This window comes from Anarrhichthys ocellatus, unplaced genomic scaffold, assembly GCF_004355925.1.
Source record: "Anarrhichthys ocellatus isolate YVR2014 unplaced genomic scaffold, GSC_Weel_1.0 scaffold15, whole genome shotgun sequence".
NCBI classification, from domain to species: domain Eukaryota; kingdom Metazoa; phylum Chordata; class Actinopteri; order Perciformes; family Anarhichadidae; genus Anarrhichthys; species Anarrhichthys ocellatus.
The window spans coordinates 6,386,062-6,400,453 of NW_022280045.1; the positions used below are offsets into that span (position 1 = coordinate 6,386,062).

Genomic DNA, 14,392 nt, shown 5'->3' on the forward strand with positions numbered 1-14,392 from the left:
ACTGTCACTGTACTAAACTTGATTTTGATGATGTGTTTTCATTCACCTCCCTGTAGAACATCCACCTGGTTGCTCGCTGGCTGGGTTCACTTGAGAAGCTCCTGGAGCGCTGCTGCGAGGGCAGTAATCCGGACTACAGGGTGTTCATGAGCGCTGAGCCGGCGCCGACACCCCAGGAACACACTATCCCACAGGTAGAGATGCAGTGTGCATGCCGTAAAATCATATATACATAGAATGAATGCAGGCACCCAGGTATCTTTGACATAGACGCTACAGTCGTGGCATTAAATACAGATGCTATATGTTTTCCTCAGGGTATCCTGGAAAACGCTATCAAGATCACCAATGAACCTCCGACGGGCATGCATGCCAATTTACATGCTGCTCTGGACAACTTTGACCAGGTGAGTGTGTGGTGGTGCTAGTAGTGCTTGTTTGTTTATTTATTAACTCATTGGTCTCTTCCTAGGACATCCTGGACCAGTGCAGCCGTGAGCAGGAGTTTAAGACCATCCTCTTCTCTCTGTGTTACTTCCACGCCTGTGTGGCAGAGAGGAGGAAGTTTGGATCCCAGGGTTGGAACAGAAAGTATCCCTTCAACACTGGAGACCTGACCATATCAGTTAACGTCCTCTATAACTACCTGGAGGCTAATGCACAGGTGGGGTGTGCTGTGTTGATGCGTGTGAGTGCGACATGTTGCGGTGTGCCACAGCACGATGAGGATGATAAGAGATGATGATTGTATAGCAGTGATTTCCATAATGATTATGATGATGAAGGTGCCATGGGAGGACCTGAGGTATCTGTTTGGGGAGATCATGTATGGAGGACACATCACTGATGACTGGGACAGACGGCTCTGCAGAACATACCTGGAAGAATATATGCAGCCCAACCAGGTTTGTACTTTTGTTTGAGAGAGAAAAGACAAAGTGAATGTCTGGCTGACTGGGGTTGAGTGTCGGCATGCTCAGCTGTGTTCTAGAACAAGGGGACCAAATGAGAAATGTGCCAAATTTAGCTGTGTTTTTGGAGTGCAAACAAAAGACGATTTTTGGGCTCAATATCAGCTCCATTTAGCTGCAATTTGGCAAATTCATTGGACCAGATATTGCACATGCAAGCTAAAGAGTGTCTGGCAAGCAGACGTGCCACATTTAGGCCACCGTTGGACCTAGACATTTTGGCTACCTGGGTTTGGACAATTAAACATTTTGGACTCTGATAGATATCTCAAGCTGAAATTCTTCTCTCTGTTGTTTTTTTCACAGTTTGACCGGAAGCTTTCTTTGGCTCCTGGGTTTGTTGTCCCCTCCAACCTGGACTACCAGGTAACTGGAGATGGATAGCTTGACACAGTTTCACTTTTACACAGCTGTCCCTACAGTTGAACATTTGACTGGTCTGAACAGAAGTGTACACAAGGAGAGTCCATCCACTAAATATGTCTGACTGTAAAACACTTAAAATGTGAATTAATAAAAAATGGTAAAAAAGTACCAACTGACTAACTTATATTGGCGTTTCTTATGAACAAATAACAATAATAGATGGCATTCACCATTTATTTTTCTACATGTCCAGGGCTACCATGATTTCATAGATGAGATGCTGCCCCACGAAAGCCCAGTGCATTATGGGTTGCACCCCAATGCAGAAATTGAGTTCTTGACAGTGACATCGGATAACCTTTTCCACACTCTGCTGGAGCTGCAGTCTCCTGATGCCGTGATGGGGGAGGGAGTCTCCCAGACCCTGGAGGAGAAGGTAGCTACGCCTACATGTCCAATACGCCATCAACTGTCTGAACCTGTACCTGAACTTCTAATCCATACAAACACAACACTTGAAGATAAACAGGAAGGCAATCCAGGCGCTCCAAAATCTTAGAACCAAGAGGAAGGAACTAATTAAAAGCCTTTATTCCCATAGCTAAATCATTAGAGGAGCCACTTTGTTTCAACCACTGCAGGTCTTCATCAGGGCATTTAACAAACAAAACGGGTGTGGCCGTGCCTTTACACTATAAACAACCAATGGGAGGCAATCACATGACTTACATCTGATGATCTGTTGAAGGAGCGTCACGCTAAAGTGACTGTGCTCTGTCAAAAAACCTCTCACAATGGCGGCACTTTTCGTGTTTTTGCAAAAAACAAGGTGGAGAGAACCACATCACTTAATCCAGTAACCCCGCTCCCTCAGGTGAAAACCATTTTAGATGAGGTGCTGGAGAAGCTGCCAGAGGAGTACAACATGTCCGACATCACCTCTAAGACAGCTGAACGGTCCCCTTACATTCTGGTCTGCTTCCAGGAGTGTGAGCGCATGAACACACTCGTCTCCGAGATACGGCGCTCGCTCAAGGAGCTTGACCTGGGACTCAAGGTATGCTTTGTACCTTTCTGTGTGTTTCTATGTTTGCGTACAGTGTAGCCCTCTTGGTCTGACGCACAAACCCATCCTGCTGATTTTCTTCATCTGAACAGCTGCCACACACTGGAGTGTAAAAAGGGTCCCACGGCTGTTTGCTACAGTATTGCACTAGTGTCTTATCTTCAATGTGTGTATTCAAAGGGGGAACTGGCTATCTCCTCTGAGATGGAGAAGCTGCAATCGGCCCTGTTCTTTGACAACGTCCCCGATACTTGGACCAAGCTGGCCTACCCCTCCACCTACAGCCTGGCTATATGGTGTGTGTGTGTGTGTGTGTGTGTCTCTGTCACAGTGTTTGAATATGAGCTTTCAAAAATGTGGTGATACATTTCAGAATCGAGAAAAAATAACATAATCAAGCTGTTTGAGACACTGTTCTGCTATACATTACATAGAGATATAATCCATCCACAGTAGCTGGATTTTTTCAGTTTCCAGAACACTGACATTACTCTGAAATGTGTGTGTGTGTGTGTGTGTGTGTGTGTGTGTGTCAGGTATAATGATGTGTTGCAGCGTTGTAAAGAGCTGGACAGCTGGACTCAGGACTTGTCTCTGCCTAGTGTGGTCTGGCTGTCTGGACTTTTCAACCCACAGTCCTTCCTCACTGGTAACACACAGATAAGAGCGCTACCTCGGCGTGACTAAAATATATTCACAACTCTCCCATCATCCTTTTTCTCTACTCGCCTTTCTTTGTTGTTGTATTGTTCCGGCTTTCCAGCGGTGATGCAATCTCTGGCGCGTAAGAACGAGTGGCCCCTGGATAAAGTAAACCTGACGGTGGATGTAACCAAGAAGTTTAAGGAAGAGTTCAATCAACCTGCCAGGGAGGGTGCATACATCTATGGACTTTACATGGAAGGTAGACAAACACCGCCTTTCATTTCCTCTCTATTAAAGGGGCAGCATGGAGGGACATTTTTTCTCTTACTGATCCTTGAGCAACATACCTATCTTTGGACATTTTGAGTGAAAGCTTAATTTGCCCTTTCTGTAATCTTTAAATTCCCTAGTTTTTAACATTTGTCCTGTCCTCCTCTCACAGGTGCAAGGTGGGACACTCAGGCTGGGGTGATTGCTGAAGCCCGTCTAAAGGAACTGACCCCGACCATGCCCGTCATCTCAGTCCGAGCTGTGCCCAATGACCGCCAGGAGACCAGGAATATCTACGAGTGTCCGCTCTACAAGACCAAGATCAGAGGACCCACATATGTTTGGACTTTCAGCCTCAAAACAAGGGAGAGGCCTGCCAAGTGGGTGCTGGCAGGAGTGGCTCTGCTGCTCAGTGTGTGAGAGGGAGTTGAGGGGGTCAAGATTCAAGTTGAGAGGGATGTTGTTTTATTGGGCAAGGTCGGTGTGTACCATGTTATCACATGTGGTATTCGGGGTTTCGAAAACTTATGCACGTAGACTAGAAGGTTGAGTTTCTTCTCTTTTTATTGAAAAATGATAAAATATACAGAAAGAAATTCCGAAAATACACACACTAGATCACAGTTAGAACCGATAAAGTCAAAGCTTGTTTTGAACAAATCAAATCTAAACTACAAAATAGTTTTTAAGTAGAAGGAAAAAAAAAAAAACCAGACAGTGCTGCCTCATTAGAGCGGCATTCAAGTGTGTTATTTTGTAACACTTGTACCTCCTACAGTATGTTATGCAGCAGTTTTAATAACACATTAAATTAAACAGGTGAAGTCATTCTGACAACATGACAAGACAACCTCTTCTTGTCTTTTCGCTCCTTCCTACTTCACAGTACACATGGGTATAGAATTCATCCATTCAATAAAAAATAATTAACAAAAGAAATGTGTGTAAACCAGCTCTTTTCAAACTGGAGATTCTAATGCACATACTGTAGCTCAGACACTGTATGTGCTAACAAGTCAAAATCGCTCTAGTTTGGCCTCTGTATGTGTGTTTTCTGTGCATGTGTGTGTGTGTGCTAGTCACTGTCGGACCAATCTAGCTCCATCATGTCCATGGCTGCAGTGGCCATGTTGATCTTGGTTCCGTGTCGCACGCTGCAGCTCTTCACAGAGTTCTGATTGGACGAGGCCCGCATGCTCACCTGCACCCCCGAGCGACCGATGACTCCTACTTCACCTCTAATCTTTTGGCTGATGGCCTCGCTGCGGTCCCCTCTGACTCCCTGGAGCACGACTCCCATGTCACTCCTGCGACCCCTGACCCCAAGCTCACTCCTGACCTTCATCACTCCCAGGTCGCCCATGTTCATGTTCATGTCCATGTCACCTAGTCTCTCCATCTCCCCCATCTCATCCATGTCTAAGGACAGCATGTCCCCCAAGCCCCCCATACTCCCATGGAGACCCTTGAAGATGGTCGGGAGCCTCCCTCCCTCTATGCCTCCTTCCTTCCCTTTCTCATCTAGCCGGTCCCCCAGCTTTTCTATCTCCCATCCTCCCTCCTTCTCCTTCTCCCCTTCTGCCTCTCCAAACCCACCCGAATACCCTCGGACTATGGTGGTCACTCTGCTCCTCTGCATCCCTCCTTTCTCCCGGTCCCCCTCCTCCCAAGTCCTCTCCTCCCTCTCAACTACACCACCTGGGAAACTCCTGAGTGTCACCTGCACCCTTCCTCCTCCCTCCATGCTCCCGGTGTCATCCCTTTCCCTCTGCCCCCAGCCCTTTTCCTCCAGGGTTCCTTCCTCTTCCCCGTCCTCCTCTCCCAACCGCCCCTGCAACCCTCGGAGCACGGCATGCAGCCTCCCGCTGTCGAGCGAGCCCATCCCCCTCTCCAGCACCGCACTGCTCCCCCTCTCCGTGTCTCCATTGCTGAGGGTGCGGAGGAGACAGCTGACGCCAGCACTGCTGACTCCTGCACTGTTGGAGTCTTGAGAATGAGAGCGGAAGAAGGAGCCGGAGGAACCGATGGACATTGGTGTGAAGAACTGATAAAGTTAGGGAGAAGGGAAGAAGAGGAGGGCCAAGATCATAAAAAAAAGGTATTTGAGGAAATGTAAATCTGCTTCAGACAGCTGAAAAAAAACAAAAATCTACTTCCACTTACTGGTGAGATGTTTGAGCGCTCCATGAGTAGGGAGGTCGGACTGGGAGACATGTTGGACCGCTCCATCAGCCTCTCCTCCCACAGTCTGAGCCTCGTCTCCCTCTCCTCCAGCTCCTTCTCTTTAGAGTACAACTCCCTCTCCAGCTTCCGAAGGCGCTCCAAGGTCGACTCAATTTCACACCTGGAGTATGACAGAATATACGTCATCTATTGGGACTTTGTACATGCAGACGTGGATTTGTTTTAACAGCAAGTTAACAGGGGAAAAGAATCAGATAAATATTTCAGTAGCACGTGCAAAATTGTTCAAAAACGCTACTCTTTTACAAGTTACGGCTCTCAAGATCACTAATTGACCAATGTGCTTTACTTGTACTCTTGTGGATACTGTAGTGTTCTGCAACTGCAACACAGGTTACCCTATGCAATCCCAAACGGTACCAAATACAAATAGTATACAGCATAAAATATGCTCAAAAATGTCTATGTACTATGAAACTGGATCAACGTTGCCAATTATAACTGAAAGCAAAGCTGCCGCTCTGATACACTGGCAAACATTGGAAGGATAAACCTATTTTAAATGAGTGTATTCTTGTGTCCTATAGGAGACCACATGACATAACATGTTGAGTTTACTTGACTTCCTGCAGAAGAACACAAAAGAAAGTCAAATATGTAGCTGCAGTACTGTGAGTTACCACAAGAGGTCACTGTGAGTAGTGAGTGACTGTCCATGAAACTGCATTCACAAACACAATCAACTCACAGCAACTAAATATAGACAGATATGACGCACAGCCATACCTCCTCCTGTGTTCCTTCCATACCTCCCTATTCATTCATCCCGCCCCTTCAACTCCCTCACTCTTCCTCCCCCCCTCCTCCTCTTCGCATCCCCCTTTCCTTGTCCGACTGTTTCCACCCGTACCCAAAACTTCCCTCAGAATTGATTGCCTCGCTGTATTCATGTTAAAAATGCACAGAATCTCGCACCTTGTCTCTTCTGCTCCTTCCTCCACCTCCCTTTCTCTCTCTCTCCCCTGTCTCACCCCTGCCGTTGACTTCTCTCGCTTCCTGCCACCCGCTGTTTCTGTCCCTTGTTCCGTCTTTTAGATTTCACACCTAATAGCTCTCTGAACTTCTTCTTTTCTCCAGCTCATACTTGATTTCTCCTCTACCTTTTGCCCACCCCCTGTCTTTCTCCCCGTGGTGGCGCAAGGGCAAAGTGGAGGAGCAGAGGAATCTCTTCCATGGACACTTTCCACAGAGCTTATTATAGACCGAAGTAGACCACAGGGTCACACATTCAACTTCTCTCCAGAGCTTTAGAGTCCACAGAGCTGTGTATGTATGCACGTGTGTGACTCTGTTGAATTTCTGTCTGCATGCATTTGGACTTTTATTTGGAGTACAGTAAATCACAGACTGCATTTGTCATTCTGAACAAGACTTTACTTTATACGCTTTGAAAATGACCCGCCTCATTCTCAGACGCAGTGCAGATGCACTGTGGTTTTTTTTTTGGGATGTCTACAAGATTGATAACGTCCCCGATACTTGGACCAAGCTGGCCTACCCTTCCACCTACAGCCTGGCTCTGTGTGTGCGTGTGCGTGTGTGTGTGTGTGTGTGTGTGCGTGTGTGCATACCTCCACTGGTCCTTGTTATGTAGGAAGGAGTTACACTGGTCCGGTAGCCTGCTGTCGTTGCCCATGGTCTCCAGGTTTACCAGCACCTGTTTGAACTGCGGACGCTCCTGTAGGCCCATGCATGCACACAGGATAAAATAACCAGCTGACACACCTTGTTTTAATGTCTTTAACAATTTTGTGAGGCACAAGAGACATTTTTTAGGAGATTAACCACTGTAACCATGGTTCATTTTGCTTACCTTTGGGTCTGCTTGCCAACATTTTCTCATCAGCTCTGCAAAACTTCCTGGACAGCTGGTGGGGATAGTCAGCCTCTAGATACATAAACGCATACAAGAAGTAGCTTTTTATTTGCAAAAAAGAAAAGTCACATAGTACCACCTTGTTTTTAAAATAATTAAACCTACTAACAACCATTTAAAGCCTCTGAAAACTTGTCTTCAAATCTAAAGTTTTTTCCTCCAAACATTAAATATTCATGACTAAATAAGCAACATTTAAGAGTCTGCAGACACGTTGTCTATTCTGTGAAGCACAGGGGAGCTTTGAGCTAAATGCTAACATCAGCATGCTAACATGCTCACAGTGACAAATGCTAGTATGCTGATGTTTAGCAGGTATAATGTTTACCCTGTTCACCTTCTTAGTTTTGCGTGTTACCATGCTAACATTTGCTAATTTGTAGGAAACAGAAAGTACAGCTAAGGCTAATGTCATCAGTTTGGCAGGTATTTAGTCATGAACAAAGGTATTCTGCAAATTAATATTTCGACCTGGTGATGATGGCACTAGAGTAAAAATCAGGAGATCATCAAAGTCAATGGCATTCATCCTTTGAGGACTATGATTGTCATCATGGCACACCCTCTAATAGTTGTCAAGACATTTAACAAGACACAAGGAAACCGCCCCACCGATGCCACCTCATTTTAAACCAAATATTGCTGAATCCTGATTGGTTATCAGAAGTACATTACATGGGACATCACCTTTTCCAAGTCCCACCCACCTCAAACCAGAGAGAAGAGCTCAGAGAGAAAAAGTTCTTAATCTAAACATCTGTTCAATGCACACTCAATCGGTTTATGAGGTAAAATGTGTGTGGCTCCATGTATATCTTTCTATAACATGTGAACTGCAGTAACACCACTAAACCACGACATTCCACGGAGATAATGTCCCCTGCGTTGAAGATCCCCTGGCATCACCAAAGGTCTGAATGAACCCAGCAGACAGCTCCATACTACAGTGAATGGAAACAGTGATATTTCAGGATTAATCCCCAGAGAAAACTGACTCTAAGTGGAGAGAGGGCACATAAGAGGGTCAGGAGGAGAGGCATAGCAGTGGAGGGGAAAATCAGAGGGAGACTGGGAAAGGGAAAGAGAGTTATTTAGGGAGCGTATTTGGAGATTAGCCAACAGCTACGCAGGAATCATGTTCTCAGAGTTGTTTGTTGGCCCCCAGTGTGTGTGTGTGTGTGTGTGTGTCTGTTGTGGGGGATTCAGGCACGTCAATAACTGAAACACACTCTATAACCATCATCCCCCACCTCCCATAAACCTCTTGAATTAACCCTGCTATCACTGCAAGTCTTTCCTCTTTCCCCACCTTTCTCTCTTTGTCTCTCTCTCTCTCTCCCTCTCCCTCGCTGTCTCGTAAAGGCTTTAGCAAAGGGGGGAGTCTGGCCGAGCTCCACTGCTGTGTATCCAGGCCTTACAAGAGCAGAGAGCTGACATCAGGCCTAAAAATACCCAGCCTCAGCTTCACCAGCTCGCAGTGGAAACCATGAGAGCATCGCATTGTTCCTCCAGCCTTCTCAAACTCGAATGGGTCTACATGCTGACAGTGTGTTCAGAAAGGTGCGCTCCCGTGTGTGTGTGTGTGTTTGTGGGGGTTACCTCTTGTTTTTCCACCACCAGCCATGCAACCTGCAGCCCTTCGAAACCTTTGAAAGGAACCTCACGAGTCAGCAACTCCCACAGCACCTGGCCACAGAACAAGACTGTGTTGGTTCATTCAGACATGATTCCTTTGATGTGTTGCTAGTAGCGGTCTTTTATTATATGCAACTCTCCTAAATAGTTGTGAAGATGTATTGATAGAAATACCCACAATACCCAATACAGTAAAGCGGAGAATAATTTGAAATGCATACTAGTGCTGATACGATAGCTAACACTAATACCAAACTGTACTTTTCGGATACATACACAAACCTTTTTTTTCTAAATCTTTTCATAATTCAACACAGACTTATTAGATGTTAAATTTCATCTAAATACAAAAAGCCATGCAAGAATATCGCTTCAATAGAAGTTTTTGAAATCGGCAAAGTGTATTTTTCAAAATCAAAATCTGTCCGATAAAAGAAAATCTGACAAAAACAAATCTGAGCAATTTAATTAATTTAATTCCAGCTGTCAGTAATACTATATTGGTTAGTTCCAGAAAATGATTGCGGTTTGATTCCTGGCCTCACAATACTCACCACGCCATAGGAGTAGGTGTCACAGGTCTCCGAGACGGGCAGGCTCTGAATGACTTCAGGAGCCATCCAAGGAAAAGTGCCCACCACCGTCATATGTGTGGTATGAGACAGGAACTTAGACGCCCCAAAGTCACAGATCTGAAATCACAACAGAGTGCAGTGAAGAAAATGCAGAAATACCCATGTGCCTGAATTGAATGAAAAATGCTATTTTTGTGGTCGTCTGGACATCACAAGACACAAACCTTCAGCACTCTGTCTGCTGTCATCACCACTGTAAACGAGAGGGAACCAGTCAAAGCATAGTAACACAGTACAGCGAACAGACAAATGGCAAAGAGAACTCATTTTTAGATGTTATTGAGTTATTGTGTTCAAAGTGTTACCGTTCCGTGATTTGAGGTCTCTGTGAATGACTTTGACTGGAGCTTCTGCGTGGAGGTAATGCATCCCTGTAAGGAAATCAAGCATCAACACCAGGCAAAAAAAAAAAAGAAACTACAACCTTTTAATGTTTATTCTGATTGTTTTTTGGTGGAATTTCCTTCCAGCACTTAGAGGCAGAAAGAGTAGGATTTCAAAGTTGGCCTCCACCCCGGCTCAATGACACCAACGCACGACACCTGGCTGCGCTTAGCAGGGTGCTCGCCATCAGGAGAAAGACTACCTCAAATTCACTCTTGTTCTGGAACTAGCCGTGGTCCCTTCTTGGTGTTTAGCCTCGCTATATTTGTGTCTTTTTCTGCGCCATGTCTGCTATTTTCATAGATTCTCCTTGGATGCGTGCTGACGAAACTAGTTGCTACACCCAGAAACGGCCCAAACATAGACAAATTAAAAGGAAAATACAGACAGAGAGCAGACACAGACCCAGTGGGTCATGAATGCTGATTGAGAGGGATTATTGTTGGTTTGTACCACACACATTAACTGCCTCAGTAATCAGCAAGGTGTCATTTGCCAACTTTTCTTTCCCCAGGTGTTTAAAAATCGCATTTCCAACAGATATACAGTATGTCCAAATTAATATGTTTTACTGTTGTGTATATTTATAGTTTTAGTTGATTTTTTCATTTTGCCTTTTGAAGTTGTAGCAATTGCAACAGGCAACGTGTTCTTGTTAAAAACGCATGTATTAAGGGGCAAATAAAACACTGTGTAAACTTTTTTATTAACCTTAACATCATTAACATAATGACTTGAGTATGACGATAAACAGATCACTGGTGGTCATGAGTGCTCCTACCTCTGCTTGATTTAAGAAGCTAAGTGATTAAACCCTGAGATATGTATCATTATTAATAATAATAATAATAATGACAAAAAAGTGTACCTTTGGCTATCTGTATAGCCCATGTCATGACCTGCTCCATGTCCATCTCCTCACTCTGTTCACTGGAAAGATACTCATACAGAGATCCTGCACTGGCATATTCTGCAAGAACGCACACACAGGAGCAATTGTCATTACAGGAGAACAGGGCTACGCATTAAAACACAGTCTATTGAAAGAATATAAATACACTTTTTTAATGCAGTTACGGCAGATATCACTCAATGTGTGTAAAAACTATGTAACTTAACTGACAGAATTTTTAATAGAAGTGACTGCGATGCTACGAGCGAAGTGACTGGACACTTTACATCAATGTATTATAATGTTTGAGAAACATCACACAGTTAAGCACAGCACAGCTCAGAAACCTGCACAGAGGAGCTCACTCAAATCAGTGGAAAAGATCACAACCTTCACACCCTGACTGTCTAATCCAGATTATCTCTTGAACTCTTAACCTCATTTTCCTGTTAAATCTGACAATTAAAAACAGACGAGTAGAAGAGAGTGGATAATGTCAAATGAAAGGAGTCTGATGAGTAGAACATGGACGAATCTGTCTTTTTAAAACGTCTGGCAAAATGCATTTTACTGGCACCAAACTCCATCTTAATTTTACGTACTGTACTCTTATTTTTAGTCAGCATTGGATTTTATTAGACTTGTTGCTGGACTGTAGTGGTGTGCTTTATCTTAACCATATGACCCCATCCAGGATTACAACCACATCCAAACATGCTGGTCTCAGTTACAAATGTCCTGCCAGGAAACGCAGCAAGAACCTGCGTAAACACTGATACTTCAAAACACACACAAAGACACGGCCATCGGAGCGTGTGCTAACGTGTCCGTAAGTGGCGCCTTGAGGATCCAATACACACTACAGTAATAAAGCTAATATACGTGTCTATATACATATATGTATATAGACATATATAGTATACATAGATGTATATATACACACACACACACACACACACACACACACACACACACACTTGTGTAGTTTTATATGAGAGGACAATCTGCCCTGACCCTAACCACTCCCTGCCTCACCTCAGACCTCGACTTGACCGTAACACCTACTTACTTATATCTGTGAGGCCGTAACCCCAAAGATAATTACACACATGTTAATTTATAGAGCACTTCTTCAAAAGATAATTCTTATCTGAATTAAATTTTGCAATTAAAATACTCCCACAATCACGTTTAGGTTGTGTGTTCTGAAAGGATACATGAATCCTATAAACACACACACACACACACACACACACACACACACACACACACACACGTGGGGTCTGACCTGTGACAATGCCATAGTTCGGAGATTCCAGCACGGCTCCATAAAACTGAATGATGTTCTTATGACTCAAGACACTAAGAATCTCCGCCTGGACGAGGAGACAAGAAGAAATAGAAATAGAGGGATATGAACAACTTCACATACATATGTAATGCATCAATAATGTGCAGATCATTCCTGGAAGACTGTAATCCTAACAGTTCCTGACTTGTTATCCAACGTTGTTCCAGACAGTGTCTCCCGGATGCCTGAACTGAGGTCTGAACCTCTTTCATAACACAGGTTGAGTCTCCAAACAAAGATCTTCCACATCACAGTGACAAACATGCCATTAAACCGAGCAGGTCATACCCTCTGCACTGGTGGAATATGTAACTGTTGCCAAGCAACATAATACACAACCAGCAATTACAGTAAATCACACAAAAAACTGCACAGAAATATTTTTCTCAAGAAAATGTTTTCTTTTCAAAAGAGCAATTTTTTATTCCTACATGTAAGATTATCAGTGTGTACATCAGTTTGTGTGCATATATTTGCACATTTACTCAAGTACTGCACTTATGTACAAGTTTGAGGTTCTTGTACTTTACCTCAGTAGTTATATTTTATGCAAATTAACACTTTATCTGACAGCTAGAGTTGATCATATAATATGATTCTGCATGTGTACTTTAACTACATGTTGTTGCTAATACATCTTATAAATATACGTCTTATAAATGCAATCAAAATAATAATAAGAGTAAAATCATAGTGCGGTGTTGCTATTTTTACTTGAGTAAACTACGTGAATACTTCTTCCACCACTGTGTGAGTATGTTGGTGCAAAGATGACTTGAAATATGATTCTAACGCGAGTGTTCACAAACAGCTCCATTGCACATGAAGTATTGCAGCAAAACGATCCACTAAGCTGCAGTTCTCCCATAATCCATCAATTTGTATTTATATATGAAAACACACACACACACACACACACACATACACACACACACTGTTATGCATGAGTGAGTGTGGGTGAAATAAGTCAAACAACAAATCAAATTTAGTTCCCTCTGTTTTATGCAGTCGGCCCATGCGTGACAGTGCATTTTACGTTCCCAACTTGAGTTCCTTACTTATGTGCATGCTTTACGTGTTTAAATCTGCTGCAACAATAATAACACCATGCCCGATTAACTCACAGCTCACGCTTACTCCTAACAGTTTCCTGACACTGGGCCATGAGCCTCCATCAGCCCAAACTAAATAACATGGAAGGGAATTTTGTTGGATTACCATCCGGGTCATACTAATGGAGAACCACCCGGCCTTAACTGCAGCGCATAAAGCCCCAGATGACCACACACCTCGTCCTAAAATACAATGGGAGGAACAAGGGAGTGCTGGCATAAATAAAACTGCTCCATCCACAAAGAGTGGACGGAGGAGGGGGACGGGGAGAGGTATGTTTAAGATAAACACATGTTCGACAGCAGACAACAGAGGAGGGAGGGAAATAGGGGGCTTTGGCTGTCCAAAGAGAATCTGGAAAAATGAGTGTAAACTAATGTGCCATAGATGAGTCCATCACTTCTAAATACTCTGGATCTTAAAATGACATTTGTGTGTGTCTCCGCTGTCATAAGTGTATGATTGCTCTGTGTGTTCTAGTGTGTGTGTGTGTGTGTGTGTGTCTCTCCTCCTTACCTCTTTGTCAATCTTTAGAAGTTTCTTCACAGCCACTTCCTTGTCCTGGGATATCCAGAGGGCTCTGTAGACGCTCCCAAAGCTGCCTCCTCCACAGTTCTCATAAAAGAGCAGGTCCTCATGCTTTATCTGCACAAACGACGAGCCAGGGGACGACATGGCATACTGACTCACGCACACGCAAACACACACATATACACACACACACACACACACACAGCACAAAAGTGTGCCCGCACAACCACCAACGCTACCCCAAAAAGTATACAAGTCACGGATCAGCACAGAGAGAGAGCGAAGGATAAGAACTAAAGAGAAGTGGGGTCGTTTCCTCCACAGGGTCAGAGTGGACGTTGTCAGTCAGCAGAACAGATTGTCAGAGAGAAGAAACGAGAAAGAGCTGGAAAGAGAGAGAGACGTTTGCTCCC

At 44.1% G+C, this 14,392-nt stretch overlaps 2 protein-coding genes across 2 annotated transcripts in view; one reads left to right on the forward strand and one right to left on the reverse strand.

Annotated features, from left to right (window-relative positions):
- Positions 1-3,833, forward strand: part of dnah9l (dynein, axonemal, heavy polypeptide 9 like) — a 60,914-nt gene extending 57,081 nt beyond the window's left edge. Inside the window, exons 76-86 of the mRNA XM_031854878.1 lie at positions 57-194; positions 318-407; positions 473-664; positions 786-905; positions 1,278-1,337; positions 1,591-1,773; positions 2,212-2,394; positions 2,584-2,699; positions 2,940-3,052; positions 3,167-3,307; positions 3,491-3,833. Of these exons, the coding sequence (XP_031710738.1) occupies positions 57-194; positions 318-407; positions 473-664; positions 786-905; positions 1,278-1,337; positions 1,591-1,773; positions 2,212-2,394; positions 2,584-2,699; positions 2,940-3,052; positions 3,167-3,307; positions 3,491-3,738 (1,584 nt within the window). The 3' untranslated portion in view covers positions 3,739-3,833. The remainder of the gene's footprint in view (positions 1-56; positions 195-317; positions 408-472; positions 665-785; positions 906-1,277; positions 1,338-1,590; positions 1,774-2,211; positions 2,395-2,583; positions 2,700-2,939; positions 3,053-3,166; positions 3,308-3,490) is intronic.
- A 31-nt stretch (positions 3,834-3,864) lies between these two features.
- LOC116387450 (mitogen-activated protein kinase kinase kinase 20-like) lies at positions 3,865-14,314 on the reverse strand. Its single transcript, XM_031854548.1, has 11 exons — positions 13,965-14,314; positions 12,273-12,360; positions 10,961-11,062; positions 10,014-10,079; positions 9,873-9,901; positions 9,628-9,765; positions 9,038-9,124; positions 7,376-7,450; positions 7,134-7,240; positions 5,482-5,662; positions 3,865-5,362 (listed from the first exon to the last, which is right to left on the reverse strand). Exons 1-11 carry the CDS (start codon positions 14,121-14,123, stop codon positions 4,394-4,396), a joined length of 2,001 nt encoding a protein of 666 aa, XP_031710408.1. The 5' UTR covers positions 14,124-14,314; the 3' UTR covers positions 3,865-4,393.
- Between the last annotated feature and the right edge of the window lie 78 nt (positions 14,315-14,392).

Excerpts from the sequence above, each read along its gene's own strand:
- LOC116387450 (XM_031854548.1), bottom strand. The coding sequence starts at position 14,123 with ATGTCGTCCCCTGGCTCGTCGTTTGTGCAGATAAAGCATGAGGACCTG. Across the intron at positions 9,766-9,872 it reads CAGCAGACAGAGTGCTGAAG|ATCTGTGACTTTGGGGCGTC; the intron begins GTTTGTGTCTTG and ends TTGTGATTTCAG. Across the intron at positions 7,451-9,037 it reads TGGTGGTGGAAAAACAAGAG|AGGCTGACTATCCCCACCAG; the intron begins GTAACCCCCACA and ends TTATGTATCTAG.